This window comes from Podarcis melisellensis (genome assembly GCF_964234715.1).
Source record: "Podarcis melisellensis genome assembly, chromosome: 14".
NCBI classification, from domain to species: Eukaryota; Metazoa; Chordata; class Lepidosauria; order Squamata; family Lacertidae; genus Podarcis; species Podarcis melisellensis.
In genome coordinates this window covers 46,859,211-46,884,028 of record NC_138546.1, presented here as the reverse complement: position 1 = coordinate 46,884,028, position 24,818 = coordinate 46,859,211, and the positions used below count along the sequence as shown (strand labels likewise).

General features: G+C 46.5%; 1 protein-coding gene and 1 long non-coding RNA gene across 3 annotated transcripts; one reads left to right on the top strand and one right to left on the bottom strand.

The window, feature by feature from the left end:
- Positions 1-71: 71 nt before the first annotated feature.
- TEX9 (testis expressed 9) lies at positions 72-21,641 on the bottom strand. Of its 2 annotated transcripts, none has more exons than XM_081887763.1 (12): positions 21,561-21,641; positions 20,926-21,008; positions 18,285-18,348; positions 17,129-17,205; positions 9,132-9,180; positions 7,663-7,748; positions 6,994-7,157; positions 6,259-6,341; positions 4,005-4,178; positions 3,092-3,226; positions 1,559-1,693; positions 72-514 (listed from the first exon to the last, which is right to left on the bottom strand). In XM_081887763.1, exons 1-12 carry the CDS (start codon positions 21,624-21,626, stop codon positions 437-439), a joined length of 1,194 nt encoding a protein of 397 aa, XP_081743889.1. In that variant the 5' UTR covers positions 21,627-21,641; the 3' UTR covers positions 72-436. The 2 variants fall into 2 exon arrangements, with proteins under 2 accessions (XP_081743889.1, XP_081743890.1); XM_081887764.1 differs by lacking the exon at positions 21,561-21,641 and adding an exon at positions 21,153-21,317.
- On the top strand, positions 4,185-8,465 carry LOC309356401. The gene is made up of 2 exons (XR_014162767.1): positions 4,185-6,114; positions 8,280-8,465. It is a non-coding gene; the product is annotated as an uncharacterized lncRNA (long non-coding RNA).
- Positions 21,642-24,818: the final 3,177 nt, after the last annotated feature.

The window sequence follows — 24,818 nt, the reverse complement described above, 5'->3', positions numbered from 1 at the left end:
TGGAGGGAACTGTGACATGGGAGTAACCTTCCTCAGAAGCAGCTCTTGTTATTTAATGATGGACAGGAGACTTGGAAAATAACAACTTTATTGTGAAAAACAAAATGGCTTTGCTAGCTACTGATGAAGTAACTCATAAACTTAAGGGAGTCTTTAGGGTCAGTGGAATATGTGAAGCTCCCCAAGCTAGTCTTGGTAAACTGGAAGACAACAGCAGTCGTCAGTACAATTGCTTAAATGGAGGAAGATGAACCAAATGGCAGCTGGCAATAACAGTGGGGAGGAGACACCAAACAGGAGCTGATACTACACTAAAATTAACACATTCCAGTGTCTGAGAAAACTTCAGTGGATTTGCTTTGAAACATGTTTGTTATTTTGAGCCACCATAGTGCTGAATGTTAATTGTGTTTCCGTCCATGTACAGTGTTGAACCTTAAGAATTTCCCCATTCCAGGGCTTTCATAAACTCTTCTTCAGTGAAAGAAAGCATCTTTGCAGATTCAATGTGCATCTAAGGAAAGGGAGAAAAACCATTAATAATATAGCTACCTGAAAAATTTAACTCTGACAAAATTTACCTTATTCCCTATTTTAACATTTGTACAGTAAAGTCAAAGTGCAGGTGAAAAGGAAGCTGAGGCAACCAGGTATCCTTCTGTTATGTATGAGGTTCTTCCAAGCATGGTGTAGGGGGGCCCATTTATACTGAATTATAAAACAGGCCATCTGCACCCTTGACGATAAAACTGGTTCTCCCCCTCTAGACCAGCTCCATCCATCTCCTACTTACTATGACAGATAATGAAGTTACATGAATATAGCTGAGTCAGCTGGAGGGAGCAGATCACTTGGGATGCTTGAAGCCACTGCTCAAGCTGCTGGTGCTTTCTGAGACAAAGCAGCCCAAATCCTTGTCAGGCCTATTGGCTCTGCACAACTTCCCTGGTGGTGGTTCAGCTGCAGTACTTAGCTTATTTTTCAAGCAATTGTGTTAAGGAAGTTGTCTGTTCTTAAGTCCAAACCACTTCCAAGAGAAAGTTTAGGAACAGATGTAGCTGGAGGCTGGCTAGGCCACCCAAATGTGCTCCATGGTTAACTGCTGCCTTGCTAAGACTTGCTTTCCCTTTTCCCGCCAGGAAAGATTTCTGTCTGGTAAGACACAATGAAAAAGAAATTGTATTTGTTCAAACAGAGCAGTTCTTAAATCTCTCAATGTAGTAGACAAAAGACAGCATGGCTAGTTGCTAATACTGATACCTGGGAAGGGAAGAGATGGGTGTCCTCCTTGTCTTTTTCTGGACTGGTTCAATGCAAGTCTCATGTCCTAGTCCTAAAGCAGCCCATAATTCTAGTTTATGTTGGCTCAATTGTGTAATCCAAAGTTGTACCACATCATAGTTCTGAAAATGATCTTAACCTTCTTGGAATTTGGAGCCTCCGTTTCATATTTTGCCATTGCCTTCCTTGTCTCCCCACCCAATCAAATAAATTCAAAAGAGTCCTATGGCCCTAACTTTAATTCATTGAAAATTGCCAACAGCACAGGATAACTTGCCTTTTGTCTCTTTAATATATCAATTAACTTTAATTGTTTCTTGAATCCTGCCATCAGCTCTCCCTTTTGCTTTTCCAACTTCTTGTTCTCAGTTTTCAGGTCTTCAAGATTTTTATGTTCCTGGTTGACTAAATCCTAGTGGGAGAGGAAGGATATAGTGTGTGTTATGCCTTCATAGGGGACGCGGATGGCGCTGTGGGTTAAACCACAGAGCCTAGGACTTGCTGATCAGAAGGTCGGCAGTTCAAATCCCCGTGACGGGGTGAGCTCCCGTTGCTCGGTCCCTGCTCCTGCCAACCTAGCAATTCGAAAGCACGTCAAAGTGCAAGTAGATAAATAGGTACCACTCCGGCAGGAAGGGAAACGGCGTTTCCGTGCGCTGCTCTGGTTCGCCAGAAGCAGCTTAGTCATGCTGGCTCCCTTGGCCAGTAAAGCGAGACGAGTGCCGCAACCCCAAGAGTTGTCCGCGACTGGACCTAATGGTCAGGGGTTCCTTTACCTTTACACCTTTATAAGCAGCTATGAGTAGAATCCTTCGGGATGTTCTTGTAGAACCCAGAGCATGTCATTCCAAAAGGGAAGGTTCAGTCATAGGACCAGTTCTTTATTTCTAGGAAAAAAGGTGCCACAATGCACCATACCCCCCCACCCCTCCTATCCCGCCACCGTTTGCCTGCTTGCTCCCAACCCCACTCACACCTTTGCCTGCTGCCGCTTCCCACAGCAGTAGGCACAGCCTCCCAGAGGCACATTATTATTATTATTATTATTATTATTATTATTATTATTATTATTATTACTACTACTACTACTACTACTACTACTACTACTACTTTGGCACAACCCTTTTACAATCGCCAAAGCACTTTCCAGGAACTTGGAAATCATAAAATGGTTGTGCCAAAGGGCCTCTAAGAGGATGTGCCTGTCACTGCGGGAAGTGGCAGGTAAAGGTGTACTGGAGGGTGAGGCATAGGTAGCACTATGGCGTACTGCCTCAAAAAAGGCACTGCACATGATTCAGGTGATGAACCTCTTTCTAAAGCAAAGGGGGCCAGTTAGTCACTGTGAGGTGTGTATTCCAGGCACACAATAACAACATCCAGGCATCTATAATTCTGCAACCAAAAGAAATTTTCCTGGCATTCTATTTAATTTCATTTTTGACTCTGACTGCTGTGTTTGGCATAAACAGATGTATGGACGGTGTTGAGGACAAAGATACAGTGTTGTGGTTGTTGTTACCCCACCTTTCCCCCTGACATGGTCTCAAGTTAGCTTACAGATAAAAATAAATTCAGCTAAAAACATGGGGAGGGGAGAGTATTATTAAAAAGTATGGCAGCCTTGTTCACTTGGTAACTTTCAGCCTAACCTACCTGACAGGGTTGTTGTGAAAATAAAATGGGACAATCTGTCCTAAGATCTAGACGGCTAAGGAAGTTATAGGGGGCTATTGCAGAGTGAACTTAAACCTGGACATCATGTACCTCTGCTGGTTTTTCCTGTTTTCTAAGCTAAAACAAAGCCTACCTTGTTACTTTGCTTCACTTTATTCAGTTCCATTTTATATTTCTCTGCTTCTTCAAGAGCTCTGTTGAAGCGAACCTCCATTGTACTCTGGCTGGCTGAAGCCTGTTTTTGGGCTCGCTTCAGATTCTCCAGTTCCTATTGCAGTAAGTCAAAACAGAAAACAGGATGAAGATTTACAGCAACATGCACTTAGGGTTCTGGGGGTGGCAGGTGCTGGATTCTCATGATGTGCCTGTTTAGCCCAGAGGGCAGCAGCACTGGAGACTAGAGGAAGGACTTCCCAGGTGACAGGACCCAGCAGACTAGGTGGATGCTTTGCAAGAAGTCCATTGCTGCAAATTCCTGCAACCAGGGAGGAACATTTCTCTTTGGAGGTGCTCCTGCCAAGCCACCACCTTGCTGACTTTCAGAAGACAGGAAGAGGAGACCTGCCAAGATCAATGCTGTTGCTTTCTTACTGTGGCATCCTTTCCATGCTTATGCTGGCTTTGTGTGCATTATATCATTCTGCAGCTATCTGTTGGTGTTTTTTCATAATTTAACATCACTTTCAGCCCAGCACTGTGGGAAATATATATGTGACTGTTGTCCACCCTGACTGCTAGAAGCAGGAGAGTGAAAAGGGCGCTGAAGTACAGTGCTGTTCTTCTCCCTACATGGAGAAAATGCCCCTATGGAGGGAAAATAAGAAAGAAACAATTTCCCTAATAATATATCCAAATTTGATTTCTCTGATCACAGGAGCCGAACAAACCACTCTTTGCCTCTGGATTGCCTGGGCTCCTGCCTTGGGAGCAATGAATTGGCTGATTTCCCTTTCTCTGTACTTTTCTGTAAAATGGGAATTAAACTGAGGGCGGCCAGTCCAGTGACATATTGCCATGTAATGAGGCTGAAATGGGGACCTTGTTACCTTTTCTAGTGCAGAACACTTCTGCTGCAGTCCTTCACTTTTACTGTTTGCTTCTTCTGACAGCATTTTATACTTTTCTATTTGAGATTGCTGTACACTGGCTGTTCGCTGCAGCCTCCCACGCTCTTCTTCAGCCTCTTTTAGGGAGCTGCTTAAATTTCGATTTTCTTCATCCTGAAGACCAAGAATTAACTTACTGAACTGAGTTTAAATATGCAATTTGCTTTCACAAGTAGTGAAGACTAGGGCTGGGCAATATCTGGATTTCAACACCATGGTATATCATCAGCTAAGCATCACAACATATTGATACACCATGATGTCTGAAATAAGGATGGAGTTATGCAGAGGCATTGGCTGGCTTCACGGTTTTTCCCACATTGTGATTTTTGCATAGCGCACACACATCACAATTTGTGATAATTGCCAGGTCAAAAATTATGAAACCGCTATCACAATATGGATTTCAAACTGGTTTTTGATGATATATTGATATATCGTCTAACCCTAGTGATGGCCACTAACTTGGAGAACTGTAAAAGAGGATTAGACAAATTCACGGAAGATAAAGTTATCAATGGTTACTAGCCATGGTGACCACGGTCTGCCTCCAACATTGGGAGGTCTGACGCCTCAAATGCCAGTTGCTGCTTGGCTTCCCTTCGAAGCATCTGGTTGGCCACTGTGAGAACAGGATGCTGAACTAGGTGGGCCATGGGCCTGATCCAGCAGCCCCTTCTTCTGTTCTGTAGATGAACTTAAGGGGCCACTCAATAACTGCATTTTCTTGGAAGTTTAATTTGAGGAAGGCGGATTGAAAAAGCTGCATCCTTTCGTTTAACATGCACACCTCAATAAGATGCTCAGAAAATGTGACTGAACTCACCAGAAAGAAAAAATTGGGAAGCCTTTGCCTCTACAAATGGAATTATGTGCAAAGTAGTACTTGCAGACCTTCGAACACTCCAAGGAGGCTTTGGAAGGCACAGATGAGGAAGAGACGGGTGGTGGTGATAGGCGATATCAGGGGATTGCCATCGGACCAGGGGAGGGAGGCAGGGGGATACAGAGAGCCTTCAACGCTTCTGAGGAGCAGCGCCTCCCAGCAGTGGTGAAAGCCACACCTCCAGTGGAGCAGAGGGGGAAGGGGGCAGCCAAGCGAGGGGAGGGCTCGAAGATGCTACTGAGAGCCCAAGCGCCTCACCTAGCCCAGCTGGCCAGGAGGCAGACGCACTGTTTCCGTCGCCCAGCTTACATAGAGGGGTGAAACGTAAGGAGGGGAGGCAGAGATTTGGGGTGTCTAAGTTCTTATGTTGGGGGAGAAACCGGAAGGGGCCACTCCCGGAATCTGCAAGTGACTAAGACGGACATGAACTTTGTGGTTCTGCACTGTAAATAGTTTGCACCAAATAAAACCTGTTAAAGACAGGTCGGAGTCCTGCCTGGTTACTAACGAGCAACCACCACCAGCACCTGACAGGTGACTTCCTACTGAGGGGGACAGGTAGTAGGGCGTGGAGGAAACAGGATGTCGCAGGAGGTGTGTTGTCTTCCAGGTGCAAAGATTAACAATGTGGCAGAGAAGCTGCCAAATCTGATAAAGCCCACTGACCACTACCCCTTCATTCTGATTCATAGTTGAGATTTCTGCCTTTCAGGGGGCTGGACTAGATGACCCTTGGGGTCCTTTCAAACTCTACAATTCTGCGATTCAAGGAGGTGCTGGAAGCTTCTGGGCAGCAGCATGGCCAGGGAGCTCTGGGCAAAAAAGAAGCACCTACCATCGGTTTCAGCACCACCAGCAAGGTCTCAGTTCTTCTACCTCTTAGGTTCATTTCCCACCCAGCTCTTCCCAAGAGTGCTTTGGAGGAGCAGAGCAACAATGAAGCAGGGACTAGAACTATCCTGGCACCAGCCAGAAAAGTATTCATTTGTTGACTGCATCAAGAGGATTGTCTGTTGTGTGGGATTTCTGCTTGCGGGTGAAGAGTACAGGCTTTGCTGCCTGCAGAAGGTTACTGCAGAGGGAGTGTGAGTGTGGACCAGAGCCCAGGCTTGGCTATAGGAACAGCCTTGCCAGGTACAAACATACACTTCAGATCCCTGGCTGGTGAGTATGTGAAAAGACCTTTAATCTCGCACTGAGTAACATTTAGGTGCTAACAACAATTGTGAGCCAACAATATAGCCCCTCATACAAGGATGTTGCTGCTACATATTATGATGCAGGAAGAGAAAGTCTACCTGTTCTTACCTTCTTACTGCATTCTAGTCCCAGGGCATCCAGCTCCTCCTGCATAACACGAAGCTTTGCCTTTAGGAACCGGATTTGGGCCTCTGCAGATTTGCAATAATTACATTTAATGTTCTGGACTGTTGTGCCATTCTAGACCTGACAGAAAAGAGCCTCAAAACATCTGAAAAGCTTTTAACCACACGCTTATGCTAATGGTACAATGATATAAAAGTTCTGAAGACTGACAATTCTAGAACATCCTTCATGGATGCAAAGACATTCCATGAAACAGGCTGTTCAATTCCCTGGACTGGGGGTCCCTAGTGTCTGAAGGGAGTGCACAGGATTAAAAAGTGCAATGTTACCAGCCTTCCCCTGGGACAACCTTAGGAGGGATTCCTTGCAGGGAGGGACACCTGAAAACAATTTCCCACCCCAGGTGGCTTGCCAAGTGTGGTGATCTGCTGTTGCCAAACAAGCAGAAAGGAGATGCAGCTATGGCAGCAATGAGGATAGCACAGGTGGGCAATAAACTGAGACACTGAAAGACACCACTGTTTTCTCATGTGACTGATAATTTATCCCTCATTCTAGGAACTAGATGAAACACTGCCAATTCAAAGGCTAGGCATGTGTTAGAAAGCCTGTCTACGTGAGGCCTTAAAATTTAAAGATCATATGAACAGGACAGTTGGAAGAGAAATCCAGCTCCCTTTTAGCGGGAAGGAAAGGACAGTAAAAAAGCAGACCCACCTGCTCCAATTTCACTTCCTGCACCGGGGATAAGATCGTCCTCTAGATCAGGAAAGTTTCCTTCTTCAAGTTGCCCTTCAATTTTCCCAATTGTCTTGGCAAGAGAGAAGTCTGGGACTGCAACATCTGCAGCACTTGGAATGTCATGTGGTCTTAGTTTTGTGCTGGAGACAAAGCCAAAACACAGCATTTCTAAGCATTTTAAGAGCGAACAACAGAAAAAAGGACTAGAATGTAAGAAGCAATTGGCAAAAACAAATAAACTGATAAGGGGCTATTTCACCTTTCTAGAAAAGGGGGGATTTCTCCAGACCCGGTCCTGAAAAGTCAACAGGACCAATAACCCCAGTGAAATAGAACATCGTTAATGTGACATGGATGGGATTGTTAGCTGTTGAGGTGAGGCCAGTTTTTTAAAGCTGCCCTTCTTCAGAAAGCAGAATGCTGTTAGAGGCTTTCTGTGGTTTGTTGATTGTTTTTAACAGTTCACCTTGCTATTAGCCTCTGTCAGTGCTACATAGGCAAAAATAGTTTTAGCTTCTTTACTTTTAATTATGTTCATGTAGTTACTATCACCAGGCATGGTTAGAAGATAACACCAGTTGCTGTTGTACTTTGAAAAATGCCTAAGATAAGCTGGGTGCTATTCAGCTGCTGCTGCTGCTGTACCTTGACAGAGTTCCTTTCCCCTTCTTTCCAGATAGTGGCCTAGTCCGAAATGTAGATGCAGAGCTAGGTTTCTTCTTGTTTGGTTGCTAAGGAAAATTCACAAAACAAAAACTCTTAGCTACCTAAAGCATATTATGGTCTTAGACATAAGGACACAAGAGGAGCTCTGCTGGATCAGGCCAGTGGCCCACCTAGTCCAGCTGCCAACCAGGTGGCTTGAGGGAGGCTCCTGAGCAGGATCTGAGCACAGCAGCACTCTCCTCGCTTGAGACTGCCATCAACTGATATTGAGAAGTATCCTGCCTCCAACGGTGGCATTTTTCTTCTCCAACCCTGCTTTTCTGTAACTTAGGAGTCACAGGTTTTGTACAAAAGTTTATTCTAACTACATGTGAAGCAGAGTCAAATCCCCACCCTTGCACAAAGTTCTCTAGCTGCACTAGTCAACATCTCTCAGCTCAACTTCTCTTCCTAGGTTGCTGTGGAAGGATAGCATGTGCTGTGACACTCAGATTAATTTTAAGTGGTTAAATACTGCACTGGTTACCGTGTGTCCCCTATTGATCATCGTATCCTCATCCTGTTTGCAATCTTTATCTTGTTTGTCCATATTAAAGGACCTAGAAAGGAGGGCACAATCGTTCCTCTTTTGTGTAAGAGCAGCTGCGCAGAGCTGGACCCCTGGCAGACTGGAGACAAAAGACAGAATGAATAATGATCCACCGCTAGAGGGCCACAAGGAACATGGAAAATTTAGACCATCTTTCTTAATGCTCCTCTTGCTTCTGGATCACACACAAACACAAACAAACAAAAAACAAACGCCCTGTGGCCACAGACCTCTGGCCTATCTAGAAACTCTTTCAATTCCTCCCACAGGCTAAAACTCTCCACTACTCCTTTTGTGCAAGGATGCACCTGATTCTTACAAGCCCATGCATCTGAGCCCATACAAGTGGACTCAGCAATGTAAGGCTACAAGCCCTATTTAAATGCACCTGGGCACAAGCGTCACTGGATTCCGTGGGAATGACGCTCACTGTGATACCATTAAGGTAAGTGGTATAATAAGCAATTTTTGTATCTGCAAAACATATCTTCAGATCAATGCACTAAATTTAAATAACCGTGTTTGTGACTGTATGTTCTCTGACTGAAGAGGTTCGTATATAAGTGTCCATTCCCAAAGTTTTTTTTAAAAAAAGAGTAGAAAGAAGGCCTTGAACAATTTCCTTACACAGGAGATCTGTCTTGGGTGTAGAGCAATAAGAGCGAGGTGAACAGTTGTCATCCGGTCAACCGTCCTGCTTCAGTCTAGCCATGACCCAAAGAGAGGCGGGTACTGTCCCACCTCATTCTCTGACTCACTGAATGGATTCTCTGTGCCTCCACTGCTATTGAAGACACACAGCAAATGTTACCTTCTCCTCCTGCTTTGAGAGGAGCACATCCACCCCCAATTTCAGGACCTTATTAAGTGCAAGAGGAGCAGCTGGCAATTCAGGAGACCACTGATCTCTGGAGAGAAAAAGGAAATTGCAGCAATTAGCTTATTTTGAAGAGCAAAATAAATTATGTATTTTACTGTGTTTTAATTTTTTTGAACCAAAACTGTAGAAGAGAAGATCAATGATGCAAAACACATCACTCACTTTTCAAAATGTTTTGGCTTCATAGAAACAGCTTCAGTAAAGAGCTCCTTCCTGTGAGGTGGGTGGCATGAGCAGCACTGGCAGAGGACTGTGGTCTGTCACGCTGGAGATACCCAGAGATTCTGAAGCTGGCACCATATGGCCACATCCTCATGGACATGGGAAGAATCAAAGCATCCAAGGGGGGGGGGAAGCCTGGGGGGAAAGCCTTCCTGTGGGATATCCAAGCCCTCTCTGTATTGGCTGCTAAGAAAGAAGGGCAATCAAGGGGGAAGCTGTGGCATTTGCCTGCTGCTCAATCTTGCACTTGATAAAGCCGAAGGCAATGCTCACCAAACCAGGGCACAGGGGTGACATTTTAAGACTGATTTGTGTCCTGCCTGAAGAGAATGTCAGGGGTAATGAGACTAGGAAACTGTCCCCCACCATCCTGGACCTTCCCATCTTCCCCTGCGACCCCAAGTCTCTCTCCTTCAAGTCCCAGGCGCAGAGATCCCCAGGAGTTCACCGTGTAGCTGACCCCTCTTGACTTCTGAAAGCCGTGCGGCTTGGTCCTTCAGCAATCCTACTCTTTTGCAATTACCGTAGTTGGAAGACTACTTGAAACTATAGGACTGTAAAGACACAGGCTACATCCAGACTTTGTTCTCCAGTGCTGTGTGTCTGCCACCCAGTCATGAAGGAAGACTGCAAAATGCAGCCTGGATATGGACATAGTGCCCAGTTAACAAAATGCAGCTGGCCTTTGGAAATATCCTTGGATGGTTCTGGGTCCAAAGGAAAGGGCAATACAAAACTCTGGCAACTTTCTTGTGTGGTCTAGTTTTTTTATGAAGCAAGGGAGCAGCAAACACCTTGGCTGAGGTAAGGTCAACATTTTTCTTCCAAACAGTAAGTTCATATAAAAACAACCCAGAGAAAATTCACAGCAAAGTCTACTGGGCAACCAGCTTAGACTGGTAAAGGTATTTCCCCTTCACTGGCCGTAATGGAACAGCGATCTCTCCCTAACTTTGAATCTGACTGATCCAAGAGATCAGATGCAGCCCTCTGGCGTGGGATGATGGGAAAGGAGAGCTGAGCTCACAATCTTCAACATCCTGATATGCCCAGATCCTAGCATGGGCACGTGCAAATTTACTTAGAGGTAAATTTAAAAGATTCTGGGTGTGTTGGCATAAGTCACCCCCCCCCCCAGCACAGGAAGCCAAGTCCCAAAGCACCCCAAGCATTGTGGAAAGACAGGGTGCTGAACACCCAGTGGCCATGCAGCTACCCTTAATATGGCTATGAGAGGTTGGAGCAGTCCACACAGAAGCTCAAAATCAGAATCCGCAAACCAGTAGCAGCCTGCTTGACCCCAGACATGGCTAGCCCAGCCAGTTGATCATGCTGGCACTGAAGTGGGAGGGATACTGACAGTTCTAGGCCCTTTGATAGAAGCCCCAACTACCTTTTGCAGGAAGCTTCTGGCTCAGTTTCCTGGAATTGGCCAGAAGAGGTAGAATATTAATAATAATAATAATAATAATAATAATAATAATAATAATGCATCTTAAAGGGAACGGCTTCTAGATTTAGGGGCAAGACCTATAAAACTTTGTAGCAAAGTCCCACTGCTTAAAATGTCCTGTGAACTAAAGGCAAATCAAGGGCACAGACACGGAGTAGGGAAAAGCGGCAGCACTTTGGAAGAAGAGGGAGGAAGAAGCAAGCAAGCAAGCAAGCAGGGGAGGTGGGGAAAGGGAGGAGAGGAAGGAAACCAGCCCTCCCCCACCCCTGAAAAAGAAAAAGATTGTACTTCCAGAATATAGTGACTCTTGTTGGTCACAGGCAAGGATCACTGCCTGCCTTCAGAAAAGCTGATTTGGCAGAAACAGAAAAGCCCAACACACCTATGCAGAGGCAAGAAGAGAAGAAAACTAAACATTAGATTATAATCTTGGCAGGGAAGGAGAGAGTGTCAGGAGTAGGCAGCCCTTGGGTTTGCAGCTTCCCTAGGTAGTGCCAAGCACTCATGCAAGCAGAAGTTCACAAACTTGTATGAACTGGAGTATTTACAATGGAAAACATAATAATAGCTGTGGGGTGTGTAAGCTAGAAACACACTGTGTAACTGCTGCACTGTTTGAAAGGTATGTATGTGAATGTGGAACAAAAGTGGTGTAATCTGATTTGCCAGCTGACAAAAGGGCCAATTTAGCTGCAGCACTTTCTTCCTGGAGACTACTGATGCCCAACAAGCTGCCCTGCAAGTCTTACTCGGGGGGGGGGGGGCTCTCTCATGCCATCCACTGACTTAGTGCCTTCCCACTGGTTTCTTAACATCCCCAGAAAGGGCTTGGCAGCACAATACACTCTGGTCTGCAGCTCACCTAAATAGGCAGAATTATGAGAATTATCCTAAAATGATAAAGAAAGAAGTCCTGATTTGAAAAACAAGGGGTGCCACAATGGCCAGAAAAAGCCAGGATAGAAAAACCAAGTCTGTACCAAACAGAAAGTGGAACTTCAGTTATTATGTCTCTTCACAGGATGCGGTCTAAACACTGCACCTTCCTTGTGCAAGCATCAACCCATGAAAGACCACTGCTGCAAGCCACTTGTGTATTAGAGAGGATTCCTATGGCACCCTTGCCTACACTTGATCACAGAACCACAGTTCCAGGCTGGAGTATACTCACTGTCTTCTTAGACCATGTATTATTTCTTCCCTGAAGGACTTGCAAGCAGGAGGGCCAGGACTCGGGCTCTTCTACTCAAATCTGTGAGATGCTGTAACCCAACTCTCTCCTGAGCCACTTCTTAAAGACTCTGGATGCTACAACCCCTCTGAAAACTGAAGCTACTTGCGCACAGCTGTGAGAGTTATTCCCATATTCAAATGGGTCAGCAGTGACCTTTTGCTGCCTAGGGGCAGAAACACTCAGTTCAGCTCCAGTACTAGTGGAGTCTGAGCGGCTGGATGCAAACATGAGAAGCACATGCCTGACCGTCTCCTCTGTGTTCAAGTAATCTGGTTCCTACCTGACCACACACTCATCCCTGCCAAATGCTATGAGGTGCACAGCTGAACAAAAGGCCAACAACTGACTTGCTTTGGTTATCAACTGTAGAAACAAATCCCCACCCCAAACATATATTCAGAGGTATATTACATTTAAAAACTTATAGGTAAAGGGACCCCTGACCATTAGGTCCAGTCATGGCCGACTCTGGGGTTGTGGCGCTCATCTCGCTTTATTGGCCGAGGGAGCCGGCGTACAGCTTCCGGGTCATGTGGCCAGCATGACTAAGCCGCTTCTGGCGAACCAGAGCAACGCACAGAAATGCCGTTTACCTTCCCGCCGGAGTGGTACCTATTTATCTACTTGAACTTTGATGTGCTTTCGAACTGCTAGGTTGGCAGGAGCAGGGACCGAGCAACAGGAGCTCACTCCGTCATGGGGATTCAAACCGCCGACCTTCTGATCGGCAAGTCCTAGGCTCTGTGGTTCAACCCACAGTGCCACCCGCGTCCCAAAAAACTTATACAGTCTATCTTATGCACCCCTGTTTTAAGCACTGCGATTACACTGTTCATGCACAACATGGAGCTGTGTGCTCCTCCTCTTTAGGTGAGTTTGTTTAACTGCTGTTTCTGACTCTATGGGGAGGGGGCACAGAGCACACCCTTTGCATATCTAAGGACTTGGGAGGTCCATTCCTTGACTTCTCCTGTTAAAAGGGGCTTTCAGCCAGGTAAGAGGGCTGGGAAAGGCCATGTGACTAAGATTCCAGTGAACTAACCTTTTGAGGTGATGTGAACCAAGGATTTAGCTTGGTACAAAAACAACTCCTTGTATAGTCCGGCTTTTGATTCCTCCCCCACCTAATTTTTTGTTAGGGGTAAGGAATTTAGGAAAACAATAAGTCATCTCAGGAAAAAAAGGGAGGGACTCTACAAAAAATACTTGGGCTGTCCACACTTTGAATGCCAATCATTAGGGCTGGGCGATAACTGCTTTTCAACATCGTGATGCATTACCGGTGAAACATTCCAATATAGTGATATATCACAATGTCTGAAAATGAGGAGTTTGAACGGGCTTGGTAGCCAGCCAGCCCTCTATGGCCAGCCACACAGATGATCAGGAACACTGTGCCCTGCTTCTTCATAGTGAGGCCAGGTGGGCAGCTCTGCCCCGGGCAGAGCACATCAGCTGGGGTGCAAACAAGGAGTCCTGGGGCATGGCTGACCTCCCCACCACAGCCTCTCCCTGGAGCCCGCCCTGGGCTGCCGCCAGCTCCCACTCACATCGAGGGTGACTACCAGGAGCTGCTTCATTCCTCCAACACAGTGGAGCTCCCATCTGTGCTGATCACTGCCATCAACTGACCAGGAAGCCCAGACCTGGAGGCAAGGAAGAGGAGCCAGCACTGCTCCTGCTGCTGCTCCCCAAGTGCTCTCAGGGACCCTTAGGACATGGCCAGCACCCAGTGCGAGGTGGAAGGGAGGAAGGAGGCAGCCTGGTTGCTCAGGTGGAGAAGTGCTAGCAGGCAAGTGGCAGGCAGGTAAGCAAATGAGCACACAAGAGATAGGTGCAGGCATGGCTGTCGCCCCTGGCCCCACTCCAGTATCTTAGGGGGCAGCTGGGCTACAGAGGGAGGGAGGGAGTGGGCCTTGAGTGGCCCTGCGGGGCTCCGAGAGGACTAGTGATGCTGTGTGTGAAACCCTGGCAAAACCTGCTGGCATTCATAGTATACTGCCTGGCCTAAAATTGTGAAATCGTTCCTGTGATGTAGGTTTCAAAACCAGTTTCGGGCAATGAATGAATACATTGCCCAGCCCTATGGATAATCTTGCTTCTAACTGATTGAATTTAAATAAATGTGTATACTAATAAAAACTAAGTCCAAGCATCCCCCCACACACTTGCGTGTGATCATGTATACGTGTGGCACTGGAAAATAATTAAATAATTAAATTCATATCAGGCAATGGAGGGAGAAAGCTGGAGAGTCCTTTTGGCTTGAGAGGAGATCCTTCCCGGAGCCCAAACAGGACTTCAGTTAGGGTGGAAGGGTGGAGGTGTAGTGGAGCTTTGTTTGGTGCTACCACGCACCTCAGCTGCAGTTTTCCACGCACCCTCCAGCTGGCCCCAAAGCTTCAATTCCAGTTGTGGATATTTTGGATGCAGTATTTTTTTATCTGGATTGGAGTGGCAGAGAGGGCATTTAAAGGGTGCTCCCCACTTATTTTCATTTGTGCATATGGGGCGCTGGAACGTAACTCCTGCATAAATGGGGAGTTGCTTGTATAGATACCTCTGTAAAGTATTGAAGAAAGTGTGGCGCTTGTTCGGAAGAGGTGTCCCTCCTCCCTTAAGACACAAGGGGGAATGCCTCTTCTGAAATGGAGCCTGCTGTGATATACATATGCATCAAATAGAGGCCTTATTTCTTCAGGACAATTTATTCATATGCAAATTCATGCAATTTCATTGATTTAGCCAACAGCAATAATCAAGAGACAGTCCTAACCCTCTAATATGCCAGAGACCAACCATCTTCAAAAACTAAATGACATGCCCTTCAATACAAAAATTTTTTTTCCTTCCAGTAGCACCTTAAAGACCAACTAAGTTAGTTCTTGGTATGAGCTTTCGTGTGCATGCACACTTCTTCAGATACACTGAAACAGAAGTTACCAGACCCTTCTATATAGTGAGAAGGTGGGGAGGGGTATTACTCAGAAGGGTGGTGGGAATGGGTGATTGGCAGATAGCTGTGATGAGCCTGTTGAGGACTCTTAACGACTGCAATAGGTCTTACAGGAAAAAGCAAGGGGTGAGAAGGTGAAAAATGGCTTTGTCATGTATAATGAGATAAGAATCCAATGTCTTTGTTCAGACCAGGTCTCTAATCACCCATTCCTACCACCCTTCTGAGTAATACCCCTCCCCACCTTCTCACTATATAGAAGGGTCTGGTAACTTCTGTTTCAGTGTATCTGAAGAAGTGTGCATGCACACGAAAGCTCATACCAAGAACTAACTTAGTTGGTCTTTAAGGTGCTACTGGAAGGAAATTTTTTTTTTGTTTTGACTATGGCAGACCAACACGGCTACCTATCTATGCCCTTCAATCTCAGCCTCACCATTGAAAATTTGCCTTCCGCTGTTTCATCAGCAACAAAGCTAGTTTATAATTCTACCTCCCACATTTTGCAGCCGTACAGAACTAACAAAGATACACCACAGGTATGAGAGAGCAATTCTCAGCATTTCCTCCACTTGATGAGTTGCCCCTGTTTGGCCTGTCCCAGATAAGACTGAGGCATTGTTGGTGGGCAGTTCCCTAGAGCGGATGGATGGGAGGTTGCCTGCTCTGGATGGGGCTACACTCCCTCTGAAGGAGCAAGTCCATCGCTTGGGGGTACTCCTTGATTCCCTGCAGTTGCCGGAGGCTCAGGTGGCCTTGGTGGCACAGAGTGCCTTCTATCTGCTTTGGCTGGTAACTCAGTTGCACCCTTATCTGGCCAGGAAATAGCCCAAGTTCTGTGGTCTATGCTCTGGTAACCTCTAGATTAGATTACTGCAATGTGTTATACGTGGGGCTGCCTCTGAAGATGGTTCAGAAACTTCAGCTGTTGCAGAATTCTGTGACCAGGTTGCTCACTGGGACAAGATGATTTGAGCATATTACACCCCACGATCATCATCTGAGGCCCCACAAGAGGTCCAGATATTGGCAACAAGAGTACAGGCCTTTTCTGCAGTGACTTCCAGCTTGTGGAACGCTCTCCCCCGGGAGGCTCACCTGGCAACTTCATTACATACCGTATTTTTTGCACCATAACACTTACTTTTTTCCTCCTAAAAAGTAAGGGGAAATGTCTGTGCGTGTTATGGAGGGAATGCCTACGGGTGGCATGCCTACGGACTTTCCTCCTCTAAAAACTATGTGCGTGTTATGGTCGGGTGCGTGTTATAGAGCAAAAAATACAGTATCTTTAGGTGCCAAGGAAAAAACATTTATAAGCAGGCCTTTGGCTCATTAATCTATGGCCTTTTAAGCGTGTTTGTGGAAGGAGGTTTATTGGTTGGGGGGAAATTTTGTTATGTATTATTTTCTCTCCTTTTGTATTTTTATGTTGTGAACTGCCCTGTGATCTTTGGATGAAGGGCGGTATAGAAATCTAACTTAAATAATCAAGAAAAAATAAGTATAATAACAGCCTTTGATGAGAGATGTGCAGTGTGAGCTTATACAGGTCAGTCCCAGGGGGTTTATGGCTTGCTGTTAGGTACAGAGTTGGCAGCCTTAGTGGGGAACTATGCAGCACAAAAGACGGGGGTCAACAGGTGCCTCAATGTTCCCAGGAAGAAGAGACATATGATTGTTTTGCAACATGGGAATGCAAGACTTGAGAGGCCCTTACAAGACCTGTGTCACTTGCACAAGGCCTTACAAAAGGTCTTATGAAATTTGAGGTGGGGTGTAGGTGGAAGAGAACAGGTCAAGGAGGAGGTCTTAGCACAGCTGTGGACTGCAATCTCTTGTACTGTCTGCTTTGGGAGACCAGGGCACTTGAAGGACTCAGAAAGAACTATTTCCCAGGTAAGCACAACCACCCAAGAGCCTTTTAGTGGGAGAAGCAGCTGGAGCCTGAACCTGGAACCCATGCATGCCAAGTGTGGACTTTCCCACTAAACTATGGCCACCATTACATTAACTCACAGCGCTGAATTTTGCAAATAAAAAACTATTCGCTCTCAAACCTCTCTCTGGCACTGAAGGCCTTCAGCAGATAAGTTTTAGGAAGAGCTTACCTCTGATGTTTGGTCTCCTTGTCAAACAATTCAACCTGTGTAGAGATTGGCCTGGACAACATTTCTTGTTGATCTCTCTTCAATAAGGAAAGATTTTGTATTATAGTCAAATACTGTGTATACTACATCCAATTAACAGCCATCATAAATGCTTAATTATGTTGGTTGTGATGATTAAGAGATGTGCAGAAATGAGCAATAACTACCTCACCACCACACTGTGTCAAAGACCACTTTTTTTAAATTCCCCAGAGTTCCCAAAGCTTTGTTTTCCACTATTGAGATAATTCTATATCACAACTTTAGTGAAAAGAATTTAGAATAAGAAATTTTAATTTAATTACCAGTTAGCCCAACCCACTCTACTCTATAGATGCTAAGAATATTGCCAGGATGAGAAAGAAAGCTTTGGTGGAATTTTAATCGCCAGTAAAGCTAATTTTTTCTTTCCATACAAGGGCAGGTGAAATCAGTCCTTCTCAAAGCAAACCCTGTCCAACCACAATGCAGGGACAAAGTCAGGTCACTGCAACCCAAACTGGCAGGGTTGGGGGAGGGGGAGGCATCAGTATGCCTAGTGCTATGTAAAACCAGTGTGAGCAGCAAGTGGGCTAATGGTATCTCCCTAAGCCTCACCTACTGTCTTGTAAAAGAAGCAGAAGCAAGAAGCAAGAAGCCAGCACCCACCAATCCATACAGAGAAGGAAGGAGGCTAGAGAAGTCCTAATCTCTATAGACTGAGTCAACAAGAGAGACAATCTCCACATGCAAAGACCACCCCATTGTTGTGGCTAAGTATTTGCAGTCAGGCCACTTTTAGAGATAGGCAATGTGAAGTACATGTTTTTTAAATATTCAAACCCTGTAATGGTCTGAAAACAAACGTTAGTGTACTGTGTACGAAAAGAATGCTATTGTAAGGATGCTCAAAGATACCAACTTTGCTTTGTCTTGACTGAAGCTAGAAAAAAACATGGAGTGACTGGACACACAAACTGGTTGTCCATTGTTTGTTTTTCTAAATGATCCATGAGCTGTTAGAAAAAACCTTGGTTTCCGCTGCCGTAAAATGGTACTCCCAACTCATGGAGGTAGTCCAAGAAAATACGGTGGTCAACAGTATTGTAGCTAAGCAGGTCTGACACTGGGTACTCACCATGACTTCTTCAGCCTGACGCACCAATTCTGCTGTCTTGGCTTCTAATTCTGCATTTACACGCCTAAAACAGTAATTGAAAACTGTGTTTAACTCGGCTATCTTTTAGAAAGCAAGACCACTAAAATGGTGCTGCAAGGAGTCTGCCTTCCCGGGACAGACTCCCGGGAGAAACTTGCTGGCTGACGGCTGCAGGGCGCAATAGAAAGAATACTTTGCTAGGAACACAGAATCATAGAACTGTAGAACTGGAAGGGACCCCAAGGTTCTAGTCCAATCCCCTGCAATGCAGGAATCTCAGCTAAAGCTGAGAGATAGTCTGGTCCCATTAGTTTGTAAATCTGTGTTTGAACTTTGGGCTTGTGCTGAGTTTTCTTTTCTTATCTGTTTCTTCTGATTTCATGGTTTTGTGTCTCTATACTTGTGTACTGAAAGCCACTCAGAGAAGGGTAGATAGCACACAAATATCATTAATAAACAGGCAATGTAATTTTTAAAAGGCATCTAATGGCAACTCTATCAAGGTCTCTGGAGGTGAATGCTCTGCTGAAGTCATCCACTCAGTATGCCTGGGCACCCTCCATATATGTTGGAAGTACTGTAGTGTATTAGGTAAAAATGTAAAGGACCCGTGGCCGGTTAAGTCCAGTCAAAGGCAACTATGGGATGCGATGCTCATCTCACTTTTCAGGCCAAGGGAGCAGGTGTTTGTCCACAGACAGCTTTCCGGGACATGTGACCAGCATGACTAAATTGCTTCTGGTGCAACGGGACACCGTGACGAGTGCCAGGGCACATTGAAATGCTGTTTACCTTCCCGCCACAGTGATACCTATTTATCTACTTGCACTGGTGTGCTTTCGAACTGCTAGGTTGGCAGAAGCTGGGAAAGAGCAATGGGGAGCTTACCCCGTCACACAGATTCGAACCGCTGACCTTCTGATCGGCAAGCCCAAGAGGCTCAATGGTTTAGACCACAGTGCCACCCACTATGTATTAGACTACAATATGGCCAAGGGGAGCTGCAGCTCAAAGCATCTGGAGCAAATGGATTCAACTTACAAGAAAGGAGATTCTAACTTAACATCAACAGTTAAACCTTGGTTGTCGAACATAATCCGTTCTGGAAGCCCGTTCGGCTTCCAAAACGTTTGCCAACCAAGGCGCAGCTTCTGATTGGTTGCAAGAGCTTCCTGCACTCAAACGGAAGCTGTGTCAGATGTTCAGCTTCCAAAAAACGTTCAAAAACCAGAGAATTTTCTCTTGGTTTTTGGCGTTCGGGAGCAGAAATGTTTGAAAACAGCTATTCAGGAACCGAGGTTTGACTGTACTCTGGCAGTAAGAGCTCTTTAACAGTGGAACAGATTCCCATAAGAGGTGGGGCACTTTCCTTCCTTGGAGGTTTTGAAAGAGAGGTTAGATGGCCACCTGTATTGTATGATCTAGTTGGGATTCCTGCATTGCAGGGGGTTGGGCTTGATGACCCTCAGGGATCCCATCCAACTCTACAGTTCTATGAAGTCAGCAAGTTAGGAAAGGCTGCTGGAGCACGTTTTGAACCAGTCACTGGGGTGCAGAGATGAGTGAATGCCAATAGTGCCTTAGTCTAGAGCAGACAGGATGGCAAGTGTGGGACTAAGATTCAAGGACCATCAAAGAAACATTTGAACTAATTGATATCGGCCTGAAAGCGAGAAGTCCTTTGACTGGACTTAACCGTCCAGGGGTCCTTTACCTTTATTTACCTTATTGGGAAATTTTGGGAAATTAATAAAAACATTTTTGACAACAGCAACATTTAAACATTTCAGTGTAGTATAGTACAGTATAGTATCAAAATAATTTGTTTGCAGAATTATGGATAGATATCTTTTCAAAATCAAGCACTGCTGGGAGATGTTTCTTTTGGTTTTCCAATGCATTTCTTAACAATAAAAAATTCGGTGTGGTGTGAGCAAATTATCATGCCCAGGGGAAAAAGTTTGAGAACCACTGGTCAAGAGCAGGGATGGCCAACTCCCAAGAGACTGCGATCTACTCACAGAGTTAAAAACTGGCAGTGATCTACCCCCTTTTTGGGGGTTCGGGTCAAAGTTGTTGAGTTTTTCAGCTCAAAATGTTGAGCTTTTTAAAGGGGAGCCACAGATGTTCAGCTTCTTTGGGGGGAGCCAATGATCTACCGGTGATCTACCGCAGACATCCAGTGATCTACCGGTAGATCACGATCTACCTATTGGACATGCCTGGTCTAGAGGAAGGCAAGGGTGCTTCTGAGAATGCCTAATCGCCTCTCTCATATCCCCACGCAACTGGGATTAGGGGGTCAAACCTGAGCCCGAGAAAGCGGCACTTACTCGGGAGCAAATAAGCAAGGGGGGGGGGGAAACGCCATCAAACCCCGTCTCTTGGAGCAGACACCCCCCCACACACACAATAAAAAGCCCCATCGCAGCGTCGTGTGGCCAGAGATGGAGATGGGGGCTTCCTTGGCCAACCTCTATACGCCCCCCTCCCACTCGCTGGATTCTCACGAAGAAAAAGACACGCGTCTTGCATCAAGGGGACGCCCTTGAGGACTTAACGGGGGGGGGGAGCATCAGCCGGGACCCCCCCCCCCCTCAGGGAGAGAGACGCCCCTTACTTGTACTCCTCCTCCTTGGCCAGGAAGGCGGCGGCGCTGCAGCTCCTCGCCTTCTGCTCCGCGGAGGGCCGGCGAAGGGGCACCTGCGGAGGGCGAACGAAGCGGAGAGGAAAGTCAGGCGGGAAAGAAAGCTCCCGCGGCCCCGCGCGACGCCCGGCCCGGCCCGCGTCCCCATCCCACCCCGCCTGGGGGGTCCGGACAGACCGGCGCTTCCTTCACCCACACACCCGGGCCGAAGACGAAGAGGCGCCTCCCGCCGCCATTTTGCGCCGCAGCCGGGGAGGAGGAGGAGGAGGCGGCGGTGGCGGCAACTGGGGCTCCGGCGGCGCTTCGCCCTCGCTAGGCAACGGCGCGCGTGAGGGCGGCCCTCCTGCTCCGTCCTCCTCGGGCCAGCCTCCTCGTCCTCTCCCTCCTCTCCCAGGTGTTTGGCTGGTGTTTGGTCCTCTCCCATTGCATTTACTGCCTATCTCCCCTTTTCCCCCAAGCAGCTCAAGGGTCTCTCCGCCCACGACAACTCTGTGGGGAAGGTCAGGCTGAGAGGCAGTGGCTGGCCCCACTGAGCGGGGATTTGAACCCTGCTCTCCCGGATCCTAGTCCAGCCCTCCAGCCACTGCTGGCCATCTCAGCAGCCTCACCTCCCTCCCTTGAGGAGGCGCCTCTTCTTGGGGGGCTTTTCTGTGGGGGTGCATAGGATTCCCCATATGGTGAACACCAGCTTCAGTGGCCCCTTTGGGGCAGGGACCTTGGTTTGTGTTGCCCCCCAGCTGAAGCTATTGGGGGAGAGAGGTTAGCTTGAGGTGAAGCCTCCAGAGGGGTGCCATTGAGGCTCCTAGCCTGTGTGTGTGTGTATGTACACAAATGCGCATGGGGGTGTCAAACTGGGTCTTTGACCTGGGTGAAATAAAGCATGGGTGCCCTGGTAAATGTCGAAGAGCAGGAGCTGACTGACAGCCCCCAAGGAGAGGCTAAACATGTGGGTGTTATTAATGTGCACCAAAGAGCAGCAGTACAAAGCACAATACAGTGATACCTCGGGTTACATACGCTTCAGGTTACATACGCTTCAGGTTACACACTCCGCTAACCCAGAAATAGTTCTTCAGGTTAAGAACTTTGCTTCAGGATAAGTACAGAAATCGGGGTGCAGTGGCAGCAGGAGGCCCCATTAGCTAAAGTGGTGCTTCAGGTTAAGAACAGTTTCAGGTTAAGTACGGACCTCCGGAACGAATTAAGTACTTAACCCAAGGTACCACTGTACTGAATTCCTTGGGACCAGTAGCTGGCAGTCATGGAATAGAAAGGAGGCCTCCCTCTCTAACTTCCACTACCTGCTCAAGCTACAAATACAGTAACAGTAAAACTTGAAAGCCTCACTCTGTTCACTTGCCAGAGCAAGGAATCACTACCCAGCTGAGAAGACTAGATCTCCCTCAATTCGGGGATATGGGTGCACATGTGGCCAGGCCATTCATACCGCACAGGCCTGTGTCTTTGCTGTGCTCATAGCCTTGAGTCCACAGCAGCACACAGACGATGAGTTGCACTGCGTTGAGTTCTCCTCAGATACAAAACATGAATTTCAAACCTTCTTTGCTGTTAACTGTCTCCAAAAGCAGCTCACATCAGTCAGTAGCACACTCAAAGGAAGAAGTGAGCCCTGTCTTCCAGCTTACAGACCAAAAAACAGAATAGCATCAACAGCAAAAAGAGACAGAAGAAAAGGGGAGGGGAAAAGCAGAGGCAAGAGAGGAGCTTGAAAGTGCAAGCCAGGTCAAAGTGGAGAGAAGAAAACAGGCTTAGCTGTCTTCTGCATTTAGAGTCATTGTTTTATCTGCTTGAGAATTTTATGCTGCTTTTCAAAACAAAAGAGGTTTTCCCAAGTGAGTTACAACCTGTGCCATAAACATTTTAAAATAAAAACCAGTCTCTAAAAATGTTTAAACACAGCAGCATAAAACAACAGTATTAAACGCTTTGTAGCTAGACCTTACCAAGATTCCACATAAAACCATTAAACAATATCACAATTTTCAACAGAGGGCAGTAAGAATTCAAAAACCAGCCCATTGTTTTAACCAAAGGGAGAAGAAAACAAAAGGTCTAGCTTGCTTAAAGTAGACTGGGAAGAGTTTAGCCATAGTCCCCAGTGAGCCTTTTGGCCTTTCTCATGAGCCAAAGGAACAAGTGCCCTGGTTTCTGTAGTCCTGGGGCAACAAGACTTTCTGCCTGGAAGCTACACTGTGATGCATCCATTATTAACAGAGACAATAGTCTTCACTTTAATATGGCAACCAGTAGTTAGACCCAGTGGCGTAGCGTGGGTTGTCAGCACCCGGGGCAAGGCAAGTAATTGGCGCCCCCTAACCCGGTAGGGGCAGAGAGCTGCAAGTGCGAGCGCCCCCCCCCAGATGTTGCGCCCGGTGCGCCCGGCCCCCCCTGCACCCCCCACGCTACGCCACTGGTTAGACCTGTAGCTACCTGGAAACACAACTAAATCTTGGTCCTGATGTGGGTGTCAACATTCTCAAACAAAGAGTCACATAGCTGCCTTACACTGAGTCAGACCATTGGTCCCGTTCCATCTCAGTTTTGTTGAAGTGGCTCTTCAGAATGTCAGGTAGGGGTCCTTCCCCAGCCCTGCCTGGATATGTCATGCCAGGGATTGAACATGGGACCATCTGCACGCAAAGCAGATGCTCTGCCACTGAGCTATGCCTCTTCTCCTTTGTGACCACTTGTGGCAAGAGGTCAGAGTGGAACCTCTTGCAGTCTCCTCTTTTGAGGAGGAGGAAGAAAGAGAAAGGGCTGCTGTGGTGGGCATAAACTTGTTTCTGGGTCTAAAATATGGCAACTCGAACACATATTGTGTGACATTGGTGTGGCTGGAGAGTCTTTGTCAGAGATAGGCAGGCAGGTGTCTGGATAACAATATGGATGCATAATAAAATCCCCCAGCAGCCGAGCCCTAGGAATATGTTAACAGTTTTGAAGCATATTTCCAGGCAAGTGTACTCAGGATACATAAATATAATGAACATGATTAGGATTGATGTGTAAGCTATACAGCTTCACAAAGAATACAGTGCTGAATCCTTTGTATGGCACTTTCAATATCAGCCGATGTGTGTACACATGCAGTTAGGAAGCCCAGCCAAGCAGAGTTCCCTCTCTGGTCCGCACACCAGAAGAATAAATTGTTTCTAGGTGGTTTTAATGGCTGCCTTTGCAGCAGTCCTTTCTGTGACATCCTGACATCCTGTGACTTTGTTTTCCTTTGTTTTGATTTTTTGCTTAAGGAGTTACACTGGCATCACCATTTCCACCCTAATCCGAACAATGCCCTTGGCTCCTCTGTTTAGCCATACAGAATCCTCTGCCAGAGAGGTTTTCCCTGGTAATATTCTCCGATTACAACAGCTTTGTGTCTAGCAGGGGGGAGAGAAGGACCTTAAATGTTATTAAACCTCATCAGCACTATGAAAAAAAGGTAAGTGGTTCACCAGCAGCCTGCATTTCCTTGACAATACCACAAGTCTTCCACAGGGCATAATCCTTTAAGCTCAGGAGTTTGGTCACTTTTGTTCTGATTATTACAGCTCAAAAGATTTGACACTGACACACATCCTCCAAACCACTTTCCAGCCTTTTGTTATGCCAACATGTTCTTGTGGAAACAGAATAATTGATTCTTATTGTGGCCTGTGTTTAGAGTTTTTAAAAACTCGCAGTGTACCCAATCCATTGTGACTTGATGAAGTCATCCTTTTGCAGAGTTAGTGTCCCATTAATCCATCCGCCCGCCCCCCCCCCCCCGGACCCAACAACCAAAACAAAATAATCTTTCCATCTGGAGCACAAGGCAGATCTGCTAATTTACAGAAGATGGAATTTAT